The sequence below is a fragment of the Labeo rohita genome, chromosome 6, assembly GCF_022985175.1.
Source record: "Labeo rohita strain BAU-BD-2019 chromosome 6, IGBB_LRoh.1.0, whole genome shotgun sequence".
Taxonomy (NCBI): Eukaryota; Metazoa; Chordata; class Actinopteri; order Cypriniformes; family Cyprinidae; genus Labeo; species Labeo rohita.
In genome coordinates, this window is record NC_066874.1 from 19,859,362 (window position 1) to 19,880,685 (window position 21,324).

The following is a 21,324-nucleotide window of genomic DNA, read 5'->3' on the forward strand; positions in this document are numbered from 1 at the left end:
CAAGTAAGGAATAATTGACAACAGCCTGTTAAATTCTTAGAAAATAATGCACACCCGAGGTGTTCGCATTGTGGCCGTTACACCTCGGGTGTGCATTATTTTCTAAAAACGGACCAAATTTAATTATTCCGCTTATACTGTGGTTAACACACCTCAAGACATCGATCAGATGATATATATCAAGGCATTCATTTGGTTTTTGTCCTTAAAATGCTATTGTGTGTAGGATTAACTTCTTAGCTCATCCGTTGCTAATTCCAAAATGTTATTTTAGACCTAGTAATGACGCTTGAGCTGTTGACTAATGCAGTTAATAATGAAGTTTAGACAGACAGTCAGATGGAAAGAGAAAGAGAATAAGCTCGTGAATTACGTCTGTGCATCTCTCAGAAGTGATCGGCAGCAGCGTCTCTACAAATGATGAAACTTTAAGTTTTCAGGAACAATGCCGTTGTTACCTCACTTGAGAAATGTCATATTGTTTTTAAGTTGTTAATTGTCAGAGCAGTGCTAACAACATGCAACATACGTCTGTAAGAGAGAGAGAGTGGGAGAAATAGAGTATGTGCTTTCCGTGGATAATGAAACGTAATTTTGTGGCAAAAACATGGAAGTAATCTGTTGTTTTTATCCTATTGTTTACTGTAGACACTTGTTTGGCCATTGTCGTTGTGGCTTTTGGTATATTTGAAATGACTGAAATCATGTAGTGAAGTGATATAGACATGTAATGTGGTCAAGAACTGCCTGGAACTATGTCCGATGTGCGTTTCCCTGAAATGTAGCAGAGTGTAGCAGTGTTTAGTTATCATCAGTGTGTTAACTTGACAGGTTATAGATCTTATCTCATAAAGGTATTCCTTATTTTCCTCTGCAGGAGTTGGATCTGTTTTATCGTGACGCAGCTCTGTCCTTTGCTGCACTGGTGGATGGTTACTTCAGATTGACTGTAGATGCTCATCATTACCTGTGCACTGAAGTCGCGCCCTCATCAGTGGTCCAGAATTTAGAAAATGGCTGTCATGGACCTATCTGGTATGACCATATTAGCATACTTTAGTATCACTTTATACTCTAGACTTTATACTCTATACTCTTAATATTTTATACTCTAGACTTTGTTGTTTAAAAGAAATTAATTCTTAATGCAAGAATGCATTAAATAATTAACGGTGACTTTTACATTGTACCAAAGCTTTTGAACTTTCTGTTCAGCAAATAATCAAGAAGAAATTTAACAGTTTTCACTAAATATTAAGCAGCAAAACTGTTTTGAACATTGAAAATAATAAGAAATGTGTCTTAACAACCAAATCAGCATATCACAATGATTTCTAAAGGATCATGTAACACTGAACACTAGAGTAATGGCTGCTGAAAATTCATCTTTGCTGTCACATGAATGGATTTAGAAATTAAAAATACTTAAAATATCTTAAATATAAAATATAAAAACTCAAAAACAGTCCTAAGTGTTACATGATCCTTCAGAAATCATTCCAAAATGCTGATTTATTATTAGAATTATTATTATCAATGTTGGAAACAGTTGTGCTGCCAAATATTTTTTTTGGAACCTGTGATTCGTTTTTTTCAGGATTCTTTGATGAATAAAAAGAACGGCATGTATTCAAAATATAAATCTTTTCAAACAATCTATAAATCTATGCTATCACTTTTTATTACTTTATCACATCCTTGGTGAATAAAAGTATTAATTTCTTTCAAAAAAAGAGAGAATAAAAATATACTGACCTTAAACTTTTGAACAGTAGTGTTGTTAGAACACCTTTCTATTTTAGATAAATGCAGTTCTTTATAACCTTTTATTGATCAAAGAATCCTGAAAAAAGTATCACAGGTTCCAAAAAAATATTAACTCTTTTCAACATTGATAATAAATCAGCATATTAGAATGATGACACTTAAGACAGGAGTAACAGTTGCTGAACAACAGCTTTGCTTCACAAGAATAAATTATATTTTAAAGTATATTAAAATAAAAAACATTATTTTATATTGTAATAACATTTTGCAGTAGTACTGTTTTTCTGTATTTTTGGTCAAATAAATGCAGCCTTTATGAGCTTAAGAGACTTCTTAATAAAACATTACAAGTCTTACTGATCCAAAACTTTTGAGCAATGTATCTTAAAATATATTCAAATTGTAAATGATTAGTGATAATATTTCACAATATTACTTGGTGAGTAGAAGAGACTTCTTTCAGTAAAGAAGTATCATAAGTCAATAGACCTAGTCTTAACTATAGTCATACATTGTTAATATCACTATAGTTTAATAGAAGTACATCTATGACTATTGTAATTGGACACTGTCAAGTATTACCAGTTTCGTATCATTACTATTTGTCAGGGTGTTTGTTTTTAAAAGTTAAACTTTCAAGAATGTCCTTGTGTATCAAATAGCAAAGGCATGACACAAGTATGAATGAGGGATCAAAAACAAGAATTCAGTGCCAATAAAATATAATGCAGCTTGACAAAGAAGTCGAGATGCATTTAGTTACATTTGCAATCAACAGTTTGCATTTTGTGTTATGTCTGAAAACCAAGTAATCATGCTCAAATAATGTACTGCTTTTCATGCTGTACAGTAGTTACTTAGTATCAGTTTGTATTATCACAGCTGTCTTCAAGGTATTTTGCGACCATTTCTTTCTGTTGTCTCTGTACAGCACAGAGTATGCTATTCATAAACTCCGTCAGGAGGGAAATGAAGAAGGAACCTACGTCCTGCGCTGGAGCTGCACAGATTATAACTACATCATCATGACTGTTGTCTGCATTGAGGTACACACACATACATACACCAAACACAACAGTCTAGTTTAATTTGTACAGTTGGGATCAACATTTTTGTGAAACCAGTAAGCTGAGAACTGAAACCATTTGTCTTGTTAGTCCTGCCTGGACAAGACGAGTCTTGAATTGCCCAGATTTTCTTGAGGCATTCTCTGAAGGAAATCAAGAAGATCTGGTTCTTGTTGTACACTTCCCTTGACCATGACAAATTGCATGTTTATATTACGTATCACACTGATTCTCTGTCAAACATCGCAACACCTCATTTTGGCAGCAAAACGGTGTGAAGACACTTTCTTTAGAAGTTAGCTGTGAATAACAATTGGGGATTGTGCTTTAGTGTTTCAAAATTTTTTGCACCAGATCAGACCAGGACAGTGCATCCATTTTCACATTTTCTTTGGCATTGTTATTTCATGTGAGAACTGTATTACACTGTATAAGTAGCTGGAGCAGAACCACAAACCACACTGGGGCTGTTACACATGCTGGATCAGAGACTGATGCACTGTTTCCTTGCATAGCTTTTCCGTGACAACTCCCTTGTTCAGCATGCTGTACAAATACAAAATGAGTTGATTTAACTGAACTGTATTGATCAACAGAAAGTATATGCGTTTGTTAAATGCATATATGCAGTATTAACAAACAAACAAGGATGTACATGTACACATACACTGTCAGAAAAAAAGGTACAGTCGCTAGGGCGGTATCCTAAGGTACAAAGTGACAAGTAGATTTTAAAGTACTAAAATGTACCTTTTTACCTTTTTTTTCTTTTTTTTTACCTTAGTGTGCCGCCGGAGTGACAATACTGTACCTTTTTTTCATAGTGTCATGCTAGGTTATCGGCATTATGTACAATGTAGCTAATCACCTTCAGAAACCCAACACCTCAGTGCTAACCAAAAGCAAACTTAACTTATCTTTGAGGAGATCAGTTTACAGCCACACTACATTTGTTTAACAAATCCTGTTCTCTCCTGTCACCATTTTACTCATGCACCATTTCTTGTGCCTTCAATTCTTTTGTGCTTAATCATGTTTTTTTTTCCTTTTCTCTGTCTCTTTCAGGTGGACCTGTGTGAATCCAGGCCTGTTCCCCAGTATAAGAACTTCCAAATTGAAACCAGTCCTCAAGGTTACAGACTGTATGGGACAGAGACATTCAGACCCACTCTGAAGGAGCTTTTGGACCATTTGCAGGGCCAAAACCTGCGCACAGAGAACCTGCGCTTCCAGCTGCGCCGCTGCTGCCCACCACAACCCAGAGGTACCAACAGTCATTCTGCTTAATCGGTCATGTGATAGAGGACCATCTATGCAAAAATCATTGAGTGACACAGAGAATCCATCCATATGTGACCCTCGACCACGAAACCAGTCTTAAATAGCATGGGTATGTTTGTAGCAGTAGCTAAAAATACAAAATGATCAATTTCTTTTATGTCAAAAATCATTAGGATATTAAGTAAAGATCAAGTTATTTTGTAAATTTCCTAACGTAAATGTATCAAAACTGACTCTTTGATTAGTAATGTGCATTGCTAAGAACTTCATTTGGACAACTTTAAAGGAGATTTTCTCAGTATTTTGTTTTTTTTCCACCCTCAGATTCCGGATATTCAAATAGTTGTATCTCAGCCAAATTCTATCCTAACAAACCATACATTAATGGAAAGCTTATTTATTCAGTTTCACAAAAATGACCCTTATGACTGGTTTTGTGGTCCAGGGTCACATATCCCATTTCAGTCAAACATTCATCCGTCCACATCATACATCTCATATGTCTTTTTGTCTATCCATTCAGCCTGACCATCTGTCTTTCTGTCTCAATTGAACACCTAATACATTGGTTTATCTAGCCGGCCATCCATCCATCCCAAACACCTTATACACTGAGCTATGTGTCAGTCCATCTATCCCAAACCCCTCATATATTGATCCATAAATCCATTCATTGGTTTCACACACCTCATACATTCATCTCTCTGTCCATCCATCAACTTTTACATCTCAAACACCATCAGACACATTAAACATTCGTCCGTTCATCACCATCACCCACTCACCCATCCATCTGTTCATCCATCAATTCATCAACTCCGTCCATTCATCTGATGTTAAAATTAGTTTAATTTGTTAGTTTTACATCCCTTTTTTAGGGATTCCTGCTTTCATATTGTCTGTAGTCTGAGGTGAAGCTAAACTGGAATTGGGTCTTGTGTTTATTTAAAGTCAATGCACAGCCTGTTTAGATAGGCTGGGATTTCCTCTAGAAAAAGCCCCTAAAATTCTCTGTAGAGCCATTGATAGATTGCAGTTCTAGCACATTTTCCAGTGTGAATAGTTCTGTCTTATACTGAAACTGAAAATCAAAAGTCATTGCTTTGTCCAGTTCACCAAAAGTTTCTGGCTAAATTGTCAGGATTTTCCAGTGTTCTGCTGGCCACTGAATGGATCTCAGTGTTTCCTTGATGGGGATTTGTTAAATTCTTGAGTAGCATTGAGGATGTGAAAATCGGGTGTGGTGTGTGAAATATGCAGTTGACATTTGTTAGCCTTTTATCGTTTTATCATTCATGATTGTTACCTCTAGCAACTGTTAAAGGGGTCCTATTATGCTCTTTTTCGAAGTCTTGATTTTGTTTTGGGGGTGTACTAGAACATGCTCTCATGCTTGGTGGTTCGAAAAATGCATTATTTTTCACATAATTTACATTACAATACGTTTCTCCCCAGCCTGGCACAAATAGCTCGATTAGTACCGGGTTTAATGAAGGCCCGTGTTTGGAAATGTGGGAAATGTGTTTCAGTACTGCCACGCCCCTTATCAAAGTAGTTAGCGCAAGCTAGATTAATAGTGAATCTTGCGTTTTAAATATGGATATTTTTCTTACAAAAACGCATTGATTCACTACAGGAGACTCCCGGGAGCCGTGTGAGGCACTTTTTTATTATAGATGGATGCACTTTATTAGACTTTATTACACTCCGATTGCATTCGTCTGAAAGAAGGAAGTCAAATACACCTAGGATCGGTGGAGGGTGAGTAAATAATACGCTACAGTAGTGTCTGATCCTATCATCAGCCTGCGATATCTCCGATACATGATATTATTGTGCTAATTTATTTAATTAGTTTACATACATAGTTTTATTGCCCGAAACCAGCTCCAGCATAAGGCTAAAAGCAGCCTAACATTATCAAAAAACATCATCACTGATTAGCCTAGCCTATTCTAGTGCAAGTTTATGCATTTTTAAAAAAACGCTTGCGTTATAAGTGAAGCTATCTATACTGTATGATGAATAAATCGCTTAGCATACACTGTACATGTGTGCGTCGCGTTATGGCTCCGACGTGGCAACTGGAGTAGATTGCAGCTTCGGCATGTGTTTCGACCCCCTGTACTGCACACGTCTGTGGCGCGCTACTGCTCTGAAGCGGCTACTCTAGTCAATGCTTGTTTATACCCGCCGCGCTGTGGCTTGTTGAAGCGGCTCTCCGTGCTGCATCGCTAAAGTTTGGCTAATCCCCCACCTCGTCCCTACCCTCCCTCCAACAATTTGAATTTCCATAGGTGAGATTTAATTCAATAATATTCTAATGGACTGCGTTGTGACATCATTGCATGCGGAAGACAAACGGTGTAGTCCAAAGGAGCCGTTTGTTGTAGTTCTTGGAAAGAGATTTTTTTAAAAACGAAATATCTCCCTTCGGAGTGGACTTTGAGATTTGTAACTTTGTAGATCTTTTTTATGCCCAAAGATACACAACACACACTGACTAAAATTCAAAAAGTGAAAAAGCATAATAGCACCCCTTTGACATACCACTCTGTACCACCAATATATATATTTTTTTTATTAACGTGTTAATTTTCAACATCAGGTAAGTTGAGTTTTCAATAAATATATAGGTAAAAAATTAGCCAAGTAAAATCTAAAATAATATAGCTCGTAAATAAGTGCTGTTAGTGTAAATTGATTATAAAGAATGATAATAACTGTGAATCACTTCTCTAAGTAATTAGGTTATTATAAGTTTTAAATACGCTGTAACAGGAAAAGACATGCCTCAGTGAATTGATTTGACAAGTCTTTTGTGTTCACTGATAATTACAGGTAAGAGTTTTAGATGATGAAAAGCTCAAACACCTGTAAATGTTTCAAACCTGTATGACTTTGAATTTTTAAATGTGTGCAGACATGAATAGGGAGTTTTTAGTGAATTAAAGGATTAGTTCACCAAAAATGCAAATTCTGTCTTTAATTACTCACCCTCATGTTGTTCCAAACCCCATCATTAAAATAGTCCATGTGACACCAGTGATTTAACATTGTTATGAAGCTATGAGACTTCTTTTTTGTGCTCAAAGAAAACAAGGTTGAACCACAGATGTCACATGAACAAAGGCCTTATGGGTTTGGAACGACATGAGAGAATAATGACAGAATTTTTTAATTTTTGGGTGAAATATCCCTTTAAGCTTAAATGTTCATCTGTTCTTCACACAAAACTAATGAATGGCATCAGAAGACTTTAAATGTTGTGCGTCTATATGGTAATATATATTGTCCTTTTTGGAGTTTGAATATTCTTCAGAGTTACTTTATGATTGTTTTTACAAAACGAAGTAAGTCATATAGTTTTGAAATGACAAAACTATGAGAGAAATGACAATAACATTTCCATTTTTTCTGAACCATTTCTTACTGTATATGTTTTGATTAGCATATATATGCTGTTTACTAGAATGGTATATTGTATTATAGGAAGTGAGTTAATGTAATTTGTAAAAAATATTTTGAAATGATAACTTTCTATCTTCCTTAAATATAGTGTTCAGGTAGTGAGTAATGATGAACTTAGCAAATGCAAGGTAGGGGCAAAATTAGAATTTCCCCCAATCATACATTTCCACGAATAAGTACACAAATATGTTGCGTGTTAATTTCCATAACATAAATACACAAATTATGACTCATCAGTTTTTTTTGTGTGTTCAGATGTGAGAGATATTGACAGGGTTGTGAGTGTTGCTTGTGTTCTGAGTGGACGTGTAAGCGCACAAATCGAATGATCAATCCTGTGAGCCGATGTGTAGAAATGTAGTATAAACCCACATGTCCATTCAAGCATAATAAAAGTTTCACTAATAGAAAAGAATGGCATTTTGAATTGCGCAAACCAGACTGCTAAGAATTCCATCTGCCATATTTTCCAAACTGTATACTTTGTGAAATGACTTTCCCTTCTTGAATATGCATTTTTTTTCTGCATCTTTATCTATCTTAGATCAGATGTTTATAAATCTCAGAAGCATGTACATCTCTACAAGAATCTTTAAGTGATTCAAGCTGAAAGAGGAATTATCTTTTTTTGGAGTGCTTTGTTAGTGTCACGGTGTTCTCTAGATATCAGCATGCACATGCATGTAGTCATATCCTTGTATGACCTTAGGCAGCTGTGCATCTGGCAGCTAATAGTTGTGCAGTCTCGTATTTCAGCCAACAGATCCAGAATCAGATTCTTTATCCAGCTAACCGTCAGTTGGATTTTCAGCCTGACCGAGTTAAGTGTCCCTAAGAGACTGTGACAGATGTCTGTGTAATGCAGAGAAACCAGGGTCCAAATCGAACTTTTCCCCACATCTTCCAATTTCAGATGAGTTCATGTAAAAATGTGTCTTTTAATTGTGATTCAGTGAATTGGTTCAGTGATTTTGTTTGAGACATTACTCAAAAACATTAATGTATTAAAATGTTTCAGGAAAAAAAAAAAAACATGTGTGACCCTGGACCACAAAACCAGTCTTAAAGAAGAAGTCCACTTCCAAAACAAAGATTCACATATAATGTACTCACACCCTTGTCATCCAAGATGTCCATAACTTTCTTTCTGCAGTTGTAAAGAAATTTTGTTTTTTGAGGAAAATATTTCAGCATTTTTCTCCATATAATGGACTGATATGGTGCCCCGATTTTGAACTTCCAAAATGCAGTGCAGTTTAAATGTGCCTTCAAACGATCCCAAATGTGGTTGTAAACAATCCCAGCTGAGAAAGAAGGGTCTTATCTCGCGTAACCGTCGGTTATTTTAATAAAAAATAATACAATTTATGTACTTTTTAAATGCCAAATGCTCGTCTTGTCTTACTCTGCCTGGACTGTTTTTGTTCCTGTTTATAACAGTTAAGGCACGTCAAAAAACTCCCATCTCATGTTCTCCGTCAACTTCGAAATCGTCCTATGTCGCTGTTTTACCTTTTTTGTTAAGGGTGTTTGATCTTCCTTGCATGTTCACTTTGCAAAGACTGGGTCGGTACTTCTGCAGTGATGTATGATTTTGAAATGATTTTTGAAGTTGATGAGAGTTTTTCGACATACCCTAACTGTCTTGAGTCAGAATGCACAGAATTAAGGGAGAGAAAGGCAAGATGAGCCTTTGAGATTAAAAAGTATTTTAGTTGTAATTTTTTTTTTTTTAACGAAAATAACCGATCGTTTTGCTAGATAAGACCCTTCTTCCTCGGCTGGTATCGTTTACAACCGCATTTGGGATTGTGTGAAGCCCCATTTAAACTGGATTTGGAAGTTCAAAATCAGGGCACCATATCAGTCTATTATATGGAGAAAAATGCAGAAATGTTTTCCTCAAAAAACATAATTCCTTTACGACTGAGGAAAGAAAGACATGATCATCTTGGATGACAAGGGGGTGAGTACATTATATGTGAATCTTTGTTTTGGAAGTGGACTTCACCTTTAAGTAGCACAGATATATTTGTAGCAATGGCCAAAAATACATTGCATTTGTCAAAATGATCAATATTTCTTTTTTACGCCAAAAATTATTAGGATATTAATTAAAGATCATGTTCCATGAAGATATTTTGTAAATTTGTAAAAAAAAAAAAAAAAAAAAAGATGTTTTTTCAGATTCCAGATTTTCAAATAATTGTATCTCGACCGAATATTGTCCTATCCTAAAAAACCATACATCAATGGAAAGCTTATTTATTCAGCTTTCAGATGTATTTAAATAAAAAATGACCCTTATAATTGGTTTTGTGGTCCAGGGTTACATATGTAAATATTGCAGTTCATTGAGATTTATTGGTATATTGGTGCATACGAATCCTAAGGTACTAAATATTTTTTGAGTGTTCTGTCAGTATTAGCAGTTATGCAACAGATCTATACTAATGCAAAACCTAACATCAGGAATGTTTTGGTTGTGAAAAACACCCAGTTATCGCACATTAGATGTTGTATTAGGCCTTGTTTACATCTGCTCCTCTAAGAGTACATGCTGAGGCATCAGTCACAGGCAGGAAATGTAGTAAATGTGGGTTTCCGTTGTTCACATCTCTTGATCTTTTTACCCTACTTGCACTCATAAAAACAGAGCCGTGTAGGTCTGTATCTAGATGATGTCAGCGAGCAGACAAAGGACCAGCTGATGGTGCAAAATGAACATTGCAACATGCACATTTACATAAAAACAAATTCCACTTATACCTGCACACTTGGACTCACACATGCTCATTGTTTTGACATGTTTTGTTGAACTGCGCACTGTCACTGCACAACTTTCTCTTCCTTGCTTTCGGTTTAGGTAGGGGATGTTACAGTCTCTGTACACCAACACATCCATTTAGATGTTTTCAGAATAAACATCCCTGGACAGGCAAACCAGAGGCTTAACTTTTTATATTGTGCTGATGAATCACAAATGATTTTCTTCTGTCTTTCAGAAATTTCCAACCTATTAGTGATGACCACAAACCGAGAGCCTGTCCCACAGAGACAACCTCAAGTCAGCCAGCTGAGTTTCCACCGCATCCTTAAGGAGGAGATTGTACAGGTGATATTTTCATGGATTTTGGACCAAACATGCTGGCAGTCTTTTACATGACATGCCTTTAAGAAATAAAATTAAATACAGATATTTTCAAATGATCTACCATACACGTTCATAAGTGGGTGCTCCACAAATTGATGAGTGAAGATGTACTGTGCTGATGTAATAAATATGCCCATAAAGTTATGAAACTATTTTTATTAAAGGGATAGTTCACCCAGACATAAAAATTCTGTCTTTAATCACCCACCCTCATGTCGTTACAAACCCGCGAGACCTTCGTTTATCTTCATAACACAAATTAAGATTTTTTTTTGGATGAAATCCGAGAGCTTTCTCCCCCTGCGTGGACAACGCAAATGAAACATTCAAGGTCCAGAAAGGTAGTAAGGACATAAAATAGTCCATGTGAAATCAGTGGTTCAACCGTAGATTTATTAAGCTACAAGAATACTTTTAGTTTGTAAAGAAAACAAAAATAACGACTTTCAACCTTTTCAACCTATTCAACTATTTCTTCTCTTCCGTGGCAAAAAGTATTTTTGTAGTTTCATAACATTATGGTTGAACCACAGATGTCACTTGGACTATTTTAACAATGTCCTTGCTACCTTTCTGGGCCTTGAACATGGTAGATCAGAAAGCTCTCGGATTTTATTCAAAATATCTTAATTTGTGTTCCAAAGATAAACAGTCTTTCAGGTTTGGAATGACATGAGGGTGCATAATTAATGACAGACTTTTCATTTTTGGGTGAGCTATCTCTTTAAAGTATATAGACATATGACACACACGTACACTACGGTTCAGAAATTTGGGAAAAAAAAAAAGATCCTTTGCAGCAAGAATGAATTAAATGTGACAGTAAAGACATTTAAAGAGAATTTATTTTAAAAAAAATTATCAAATAAAAGAGTGATTTCAACAAAATGTTTCAATTTCAAAAAATTGATAAGAAATGCATCAAATCGGCTTATTAGAATAATTTCTCAAGAATTTTCTGAAGAATGGCTGCTGAAAATTCTGCTTTTCCGTTACAGTGATAAATTACATTTTAAAATATATTTAAATAGAAAACGTTTATTTTAAATTGTAGTAATATTTCACAGTTTTACTGTGTCATTGCTCAAATAAATGCAGCCATAATAAGCATATGAGATTTTTCAAAATCATTTTTAAATCCTACCAATTCCAAACGTTTGATTAATAGCGTATGTTCTAACAGATGTTGTCTTTGTAGTAGCCAGTTTGATTTGAATCTCACATCATTCCATCAGGATCAAGATTCTTATAATCCAAATTGAGCTGTTTACTATGTAAACTATATGCAAGACATTCACTATGTGTCTGTCCCTGATATTGGATAAAATGTGTATGCTATTAATAAAAGTGACTATTAAAATGACTTCCTGCTTATTGATATGTTAACCTTGTCTTTACATGACACTGTGGTCTTCTTCAGGGTGAGCATTTGGGTAGGGGCACGAGGACCAACATCTATGCTGGTATTCTAAAGCTGAAGAGTGAGGATGATGATGACATGGGAGGATACTCACAGGAGGTGAAAGTGGTCTTGAAAGTGCTCGGCTCAGGACACAGAGATATCTCTCTGGTAAGAAACACATTTGAAATTACACGGCCTGCTCATGTCTAAGTGAAGTTTAGCAAACAAGATTATTGATTTTAGCTGTTGTAACATTACCATCTCCTGACAGTCCTCATCATTTGTAAGTTGCTTTGGATAATAGCCCCTGCTTAATGAATAAATGGAAAACTAATTGTGGTCATTTTCAACTGTAATGAACCATGAGGTGGTTTGAATTGAATTTTCCACATTATCTCAACTCCCAGTGTTCTGGGAGAGGTGGTTACTTTTTGATTGTTAATAGTATGTCTTGGTCTTTTTCTCCTCTCAGGCTTTCTTTGAGACAGCTAGCATGATGCGCCAGGTCTCTCATAAACACATCGCCCTCCTCTACGGAGTTTGTGTTCGCCATCAGGAGAGTAAGTACCCTACTCTCACTTCTCTCTAGTGTGTAGCTGCCTCGTGACTTGCAGTATTTTATGATTGCTTCATCTAGCGATATTGAGAATGAATGGATATAAATTAAAAAAGGCTGGAATACATGACATTACATTAAGGGAGTGTTCACCCAAAAATTAAAATTCTGTGATTAATTACTCACCCTCATGTAATTCCAAACCCAAGAAGTTTCTGACCCTGCATAGACAGCAGTGCAACTGAAACATTCAAGGCCCAGAAAAGTAGTAAGGACATCATTAAAATAATCCTTGTGACATCTGTGGTTCAAACGTGATGGTATGAGCATGACGTCTGTTTCCAGAAAGAGGACACGTATCTTAAAGGCTGCGCAAGGTCTTGGAACTAGAACGTTTGGTTTTCTTTGATCCTGTTCTGTTGTGGTTTTGCATGATAAGTATGAGAAATAGGTCATTCTTTTTCATTCTGCTTGTTGAATTATAACCAAAAATCGTAGCCACTGGTGCAAAAGTAATTTATTTATTTACAAAGACAACATAGACACTGTCATTCTCCACCTGAGCGTGTAGATCTGGCACACTGGCAGTGCTGTAATTCCAATAGGAAAAAAAAATAAAACATTTCCTTGTTGCTAAAAAAATCACAGAGAAATCAAACAGTCATCACTTTGGTAGGAATGTAGTTTTAAATGAGAAAATGTTGACAGAACTAAGTCAAACTGGATTTTGTTTATGCTTTTGTTGCAGGTAAATGTTTCATAAATGCTATTTTTATAAGGATGAAGCTGCTAACAAACACAAAGCTCTAGTCAAATGTTAAGCAAAGCCTGCAGGTTAGGTATTTAATTGCAAACTACACTTCCTGGTTCACTGAACAACAAAGCTAAATATTCTGAGGATAACCACCCATGTGCACGCGATGGGTGTGTCTGCTTGTTTGCGAAGCAGAATTTGCATTTTCAAGCAGGAACTGTGTTTGTGTGTCAGAAAGGAAGAGATATTGATAACGGTGCTCATTTGCATAAAATATCATGTGTCTCTCTCCCTCTCTCTGTCTGTAGATATCATGGTGGAGGAGTTTGTTCAGTACGGTCCTTTGGATCTATTCATGCGCAGACAGAGCACACCTCTCACCACCGCATGGAAGTTTCAGGTTGCCAAACAGTTGGCCAGCGCCCTCAGCTATCTGGTAAAGAAACAAATACAAAAACAAATTGACAACCTTGCCTTACCAGTGCACAGTATTAAAATCCTGATCTATACCAATATGCTGATAAATGTTTATGACTTAAAACCAATAAGTGATTGATATTTTAAATCTGTACTAATTTGTATTGCTAAACTATCTAATAAAAATGTTCAATTAGATTCACAATCTAACTGAACACATCCATTAGATGGTACAAGTGAACTAAGAGAATTGGAGTATCAAAAAAAGTTATTATAAAATGTGAATAATGTGACTGCTGTGTGTATCCTGTAGGAGGACAAGAAGCTGGTCCACGGATATGTTTGCAGTAAGAACATTCTGGTGGCTCGAGATGGTCTGGATGGAGAGGGAGGACCCTTCATCAAGCTGAGTGACCCTGGCATACCCATTACTGTCCTTAGCAGAGAAGGTGAGAGATTATGACCACCTTATTAACATACTATAAACATTCACATGGGTATTATGACTACCTTAACAGCTTGTTAAAGGGATAGTACACTCAAAAATGACAATTCTGTCATTAATTACTCATCCTCAGTTCCTTCGTTCGCCTTCGGAAGACAAATTAAGATATTTTTGATTAATTCTGAGAACTTTGTGACCCTGCATAAATAGCGTTGCAACTGACACATTCAAAGCCCAGAAAGGTAGTAAGGACATTGTTAAAATAGTCCATGTGACATCAGTGGTTCAACCATAATTTTATAAAGCTGAGAATACTTTTTGTGTGCAACGAAAACATGTTAGTCTTCGACAACGCGTCCGCAAGAGTAGAACAATGCATACATTTGCATTCCTCTGCTTGTAAACAAGGTGCATTGTATTCGAGTTCTTCGTCAGAACACCGGCTCCTGCATCAGCAGTGGTATTGTGGGAAAGTCACTTTTTTAAAAAATGCATCAAAATGGCTTGAAAAACTAAATTTGAATTTTGCACTTAAAATGACCGATATTCAAATTATATTCAAATTTAAAAGGCATAATTTCAGTTAGTGGGAAAAAGCTTTTGGCTTCTCTCTTGAGGCCACAAGAGAGCGCATCGAGCAAAATATTAGTAATGCACATTTATTAAAGCAATAAAATAGCATTACTATCTGTGGAAAAAGTGCATAATGTTTATAAGCCAAAAACAGTTACGTTTCTTAAGCAATTCTAAACAAAACAGCATAGTTTGAAAGCCAGTCACATGGAGTACTTTCATTTAAAAACATGAGATGCAGTATAATGGAAAAAAAAAACAACTTCAAGACATGTTTTTTAAAAGTTGAACTTGCATTAACTTTACTTGGCTTTCTAAATATGCAGCTCTCTTGTGCGAGACGCGAGTGCAACAGTGATGGATGTCTCTCTAGAAAATGTGCAAAATGTGTGTTTTATGTAAATGGCTTGGTTTCGTTTTGACGTAAACGGGATCTTCTCCGCATTGATGTTCTCTTTTTGTGCAGTATTTAGAATGATCAACGCAGCATCTTTGCATCTAATGCGTTCAACTAAATAGGCTAAAAAAACATTAAAAAGTAACAACACTTACATTGGCATTGCATTTCGTGCATAAGGCAGCCTGACGCACACCCGAAATACGAATGCAGCGTTTTTGCTTTCAAATGTGGATTTTCATTTTAAATTCAACGAATATTTTAAATGTAATTGGTTTATTTATTTTTTGGACAGCCCTGCATTACAATATTGCGTTACTCCCTAAAAAATAACTAATTACGTTTTACTTTTGCGTTACTTTTTAAATCTAGACAGGGCTTGCTTGTTTGTTTTCAGTATTAAAAGTTCTATTTTTGCAAACATAAAAGCCTTTCAGACCAAAAGTGAAATAAATCAGCCTCAGGCTGAAGGGCATATAAATTCACGTCTGTACAGTAGAACACAGGGAAAGAAAGTTCAAGGACAAATGTTAGTTTGTGTAAAGCAATATTTGCTTATTTGTGTGGTTAAACTAGATCATCAAAGGTCAGCAGCAAAGACATCGGATAATAAAATAGGATTAAACATCTACAGGATATTTGTTTTATTTAACATAATTATTGCAGGTTTGTGTCATTTTCTGAGTTTGCATTTCAGTTTTTATTTATTTTGAGGAATACTGAATCCGTTTTGTGCAAGTGAGATGAGTAAATGCGTGGTCACATTTAGTTTAAAACGTCATATTTTCACAGCGCACGACGCCTCTGTAGTTACTACTGATTTCTCCCGCCCTGTGGTCAGTAGAGCTGTTAGTCAGTATATGGAAAAACAAAGTAACTTGCGTTACTCATTTAAAAAAGTAACTCTGATATCTTCTTCTAACGCATGTAGAATATTTTACTGTTTTTATCAAATATTAAACAGAAAGAGTTTATAGTCATTGTACATTTTTAATGTAAATAAAGGTAAAAACATAACATGCATTTTGATGCAATAGATATTTTAGAAATATTAATACATACTTTAAAATCAATTGACTTAAATGAAATATGAATTTAAATATGTATAGTACTGCCCACATGAGGTTGAGAGATTTTGTACCATATATGCATTAGAATAATGGGTAAAATGTCAAGTGTTATTGAGTGTCTTTCCAGAATAAATGCGTCTGAGTCAGTGCGGTGTTGTATTTGATAGTTGGGCTCTATTGGACTGTGAAAATGGACTGCTCGGAAAAGATAACTGACAGGAATTTTGTTGGCTGAGATCCACCTCAACTCCCTGAAGCGCTTTTAGAGACCAGAAAAGCTCTTTGTTTGCTGTGTGCCAGGGACTGTTACAGGAAAGACAGGTTGTCTGTTTTTTTGGGGTGGTGGTGTGCGCGCTCGAGAGGGGGGAGTGAAAGGGGCACAGAGAGGGATTGAGATATGGTATGCAAGAAAGTGTTGTCAAGAGATCATGTGTTGGATGCCCTTTGAAAAGACAGCAAAGGTGATTGTTGACACTGCAGAGTGTTTGAATGAGGAAATGGCTGTGGAAACCCCCTAAAATGAGGATTATTTACCCAATAGAGCCCAGCTTGCATTAGTTTTAAGATTCTTGTGTGCTTTCTTTGTGTCTGCAGAGTGTGTGGACAGGATTCCTTGGATTGCTCCTGAGTGCGTACAAGACACGGCTAATCTGAGTATAGCGGCAGATAAGTGGGGCTTTGGGACAACTCTGTGGGAGATCTGTTACAATGGAGAGATACCTCTCAAAGACAAAAAGCTCACTGAGGTAACAGCATACACATACATTGTTCGAAGCATGTATGTCTTAGCGTTTTCCTTTCTGTGCTGATGAATGATGTATTTATCTTGTTTGTCATCTCCCTGAGCAGAAGGAGAGGTTTTATGCAGCGCAGTGTCAGCTGGCTACACCTGACTGCGAAGAGCTGGCCAAACTCATGACCCACTGTATGACCTACGACCCTCGCCAGAGACTCTTCTTCAGAGCCATCGTCAGAGACATTGACGTGGTGGAGAAACAGAGTAAGGAAAAGGAATCAGCATAAACAGATCAGTTACTAAAATGTTTCTATTGGTACCAAAATAATAAATTTATTTCCTTCCTTATTCTCTATACTGACCTCTTGTGGTCAGTACCAAGAACTGAATTCATCTTGCTAAGAGTGCTAAAACCTGGTTTTACCCCTGAAGTCTTTTTTCAACGTTTTTTTAATAATACTTTAGTTTAGCAGGGACACATTAAGCTTATCAAAACTGACAGTGAAGACATATTAACGGATTGTAATGTTAAAAAAAGACATAATGTTGCAAAAACGTTATAATGTTACAAAAAAAACAAAAAAATTCAAATAAGTGCTGTTCTTTTGAACCTTCTATTCATCAAATAATTCTAAGAAAATGTATCATGGGTTCCACACAAACATTAAACAGCGTAACACGTTTTATTTTTCCTCTAAATTAATTTTTTCCCGTTTGAATTTTTCTGGATTTTTTTTTTCCATTTTTAATTTTTCAAAACTTTGTTTTGATGGTTAAATTAAACAATATTAATCAAAAAGCCCGTCTCCAATAATTTAAATCATGAAACTTCAATTTAACAGCAATTTATTAAAAGATTAACAAAAATAAAATGAAGGCCCTATGAAATACTTTTTACATAATTTTTTTTTTCTCAAGTTCAGTTTTATTTTTACCAAATTCTGTGTTTTCTATACATTTTCTGGATTCTATTTTAATGGTTTCATTACATTTTAATAATCAAAAACATCTCTAATTAATTGATTTTATATATATATATAAAAAAAATATTTATTTATTTATTTATTTTTAGAAATACAGTGTTGTGTTTTCTGGTAAATATTGCTCATAGAATTAAATTTTAGTAGTAGTAGTACTATTATTAAATTAAATCAAATATTTCTGCCACTGTTTCTTTAAGTTAAACCAAACTTTTATTTTGATGGGTTGCTCTGAAGACCTATAAGTTTCTGTTTGTATAGGATAGGGTTTTTTTTCCCCCAAAGAAACAGTAAAATGCTCATGAAGTGACACTCAGTTCATATTGAGGTGAAAGAGGCTGAAAACACCACAAGCGTGTTTTCTAATACTTTGGAAATTCTGTGACATTCTGCGCTATACAGTAAATTCCATTTTTATGATTAGATTTCGTGTTTTCCGCATCACAAAAGTCATAGGGCCCTACTGGAGTAATGACTGTTGAAAATTCAACTTTGCGGTCACAGGTATAAATTACATTTGAAAATATACGGTATTAAAATAGAAAACAGTTCTTTTAGATTATAATAATATTTCAGTATTACTGATTTTTTTAAACAGTAATTTTGATTAAATAAATGCTGTATTGCTAAGCATAAGAGATTTCTTTCGAAAACATTATAAACATCTTAGAGACCCCAAACTTTTGAACGATAGTGTAGATCAGTTATAGTTTAGTCTTATATGACCATTTCCACTCTCGCAGAATTTTTGTTATTGTACCTTTAAGATACCTTATATATGTTCAAGACTCCTGTTAGGATTGACTAGTCTATATGTACTGTTGTAGTTTACTCATTTTACTCCTCCCCCTCTAGATCCATCTATTCAGCCTGTTCCAATGCTAGAGGTGGACCCTACAGTGTTTGAGAAGAGATTCCTCAAAAAGATCAGAGACCTTGGAGAGGTATTTACTTTCTCTGTGTGTGTCTGTGTCTTTAAACATGTCAAGAACAAACTGTTTATAGCTTTACTGACCATCAGCTGGTAAGACTGAAGTTCATTCTTGTGTTTTCAGGGTCATTTTGGAAAGGTGGAGTTGTGCAGGTATGACCCGCGGGGAGATCGGACCGGAGAGCTGGTGGCTGTGAAGTCTCTAAAGCCAGAGAACCGCGAAGAGCAGAACAGTAATCTGTGGCGTGAGATTTACATCCTGAGAGAACTTTACCACGAGAACATTGTCAAATATAAGGGCATCTGCCATGAAGAGGGTAAACCATAAATCTGAACACCATAAATAATATGATACCAAATGCATGAGTCGGTCGGTGAAACTTTTCATGTTTTCGTTTGAAGGTGGGAGATCCATTAAGCTCATCATGGAGTTTTTGCCGGCAGGCAGTCTGAAGGAATACCTCCCCAGAAACAAAGCTCACATAAATCTTGAAACCCTGCTCAACTATGCTGTACAGATCTGCCAGGTAACATCACGGGTTATGATGCTGCACTAGTTGTCCAAAATTGTGACTATTTTTGGTATTATTTTTACCCCTAAAAATATACATAGACACACTGAAACAAATATGTAATGAAATTGTAAAACAGAAATAATCACAAACAAAAGGTCTTTTCACAGAGGAGCAAAAGAAAAAGTGCTCTATTCATTCATAAGCTTTAATACAAGAAACGGCACAACCAATGAAAAAAAAAAAAACTGCACCTTATTTAAAAGTAAAACAGCCTGTAACTCGTCAGATAGTACTTGAATGCAAAGTACATGCATCTGATAAAATAAATTTAATTTGCATTAATGCAGTGATATAGTAAGTAATAGTGTGATATGAAAATACACTGTAGTATAATAAAAAATAATAGAGGTAGATTGTAATTTGCTGCAGTTTCAATTGATATCAAATTATGAGTTTTGGGTTTGGTAAGAGTTTTTTAAATGTTTCTAAAAAAAATCTCTTAGGCTGCGTTTATTTAATCAAAATACAGTACAAGGTATTATTTTGAAATGTTATTAAAATTGAAATAAAATAACATAAATTAATGTAATATATGTTAACGTACAATACATTTCTCTGATGGCAAAGCCAAATTTCCAGCAGCCATTACTCTAGTCTTCAGTGTCACATGATCTTTCTGAAATCATTCTAATATGCTGACTTGATGATAAAATAAAATAAAAAAATTGAAGGTTGAAAACAGTTGTGCTTTTTAATATTCCTGTGCAGTATTCTGTGATTTAACATGTTCTTACTGAATAATAGTATTCATTTCTCATAAAAACACAAACCAGTCATAAAGGTCCATTTTTCTTAATTCATACATCTAAAAGCTGAATAAACAAGCTTTCCATTGATGTATGGCTTGTTAGGATATGACAATATTTGGCAAAAAAATCTAAATATTGAGAAAATCGCCTTCAAAGTTGTCCAAATGAAGTTCTTAGCAGTGCATATTACTAATCAAAAATGCGGTTTTGATTTATTTACGGTAGGAAATTTACAAAATGTCTTCATTTTTTGGCATACAAGAAATATAGATTGATAATTTTGACCCATACAATGTGTTGTTGGCTATTGCTACAAATATACCAGTGCTACCTATGACTTGTTTTGTAATCCAGGGTCACATTTTCTCATATAGTTCTCATAACAGGCAACACTTAGTGATATATTCATTCGTTAATAAATATTATATCCATTTAGTCAACAGTTGCTTTCCACATTGCTTATTTTTGCTCTGCTTGTTTGTTGTCCTTATGGCCTTGTACTCAGTGTCCAACAATAACAACAGCTGCTTCCAGTGATCCTTTGTGTTCTCATGCTCTGGCTTTCTGAGCCCATATGTTCTGTTTGAAATACAGACCTGCGTTGTAACATTATGCTCACCCCTGCTGTTTTTTGACCTCTTATTCCAGGGCATGGACTACCTGGGCTCTCGCAACTATATCCACAGAGACCTGGCGGCCCGAAATGTTCTGGTGGAGAATGAAAACACGGTAAAGATTGGAGACTTCGGCCTGACCAAAAGCATTAAGGATAATGAGGGTTATTACACTGTGAAAGACGATCTGGACAGTCCAGTGTTCTGGTAAGAATCACTCATGAGAGGCCCTGCTGTATACAGCAGTGATCAAGTATGTTAGACTAGATCTCCATTAAATCTAATATGAACCATGTGCATGGTTATGCCATGCATCATCATCATCATCCATAACTTTATTACATATAATGGTGAGATTTTCTTGGAAAATCCGCTTTGTAATGAT

General features: G+C 35.5%; 1 protein-coding gene across 2 annotated transcripts in view; it reads left to right on the plus strand.

Annotated features, from left to right (window-relative positions):
• Positions 1-21,324, plus strand: part of jak1 (Janus kinase 1) — a 39,034-nt gene that overhangs the window by 13,407 nt on the left and 4,303 nt on the right. For both annotated transcript variants that reach the window (XM_051111554.1, XM_051111553.1), the window contains 14 exons: positions 878-1,035; positions 2,699-2,813; positions 3,900-4,098; positions 10,592-10,701; positions 12,161-12,310; positions 12,615-12,702; positions 13,761-13,888; positions 14,183-14,318; positions 16,949-17,100; positions 17,204-17,354; positions 18,926-19,014; positions 19,126-19,318; positions 19,404-19,528; positions 20,974-21,146. In XM_051111554.1, coding sequence (XP_050967511.1) covers positions 878-1,035; positions 2,699-2,813; positions 3,900-4,098; positions 10,592-10,701; positions 12,161-12,310; positions 12,615-12,702; positions 13,761-13,888; positions 14,183-14,318; positions 16,949-17,100; positions 17,204-17,354; positions 18,926-19,014; positions 19,126-19,318; positions 19,404-19,528; positions 20,974-21,146 — 1,967 coding nt within the window. The remainder of the gene's footprint in view (positions 1-877; positions 1,036-2,698; positions 2,814-3,899; positions 4,099-10,591; positions 10,702-12,160; positions 12,311-12,614; positions 12,703-13,760; positions 13,889-14,182; positions 14,319-16,948; positions 17,101-17,203; positions 17,355-18,925; positions 19,015-19,125; positions 19,319-19,403; positions 19,529-20,973; positions 21,147-21,324) is intronic.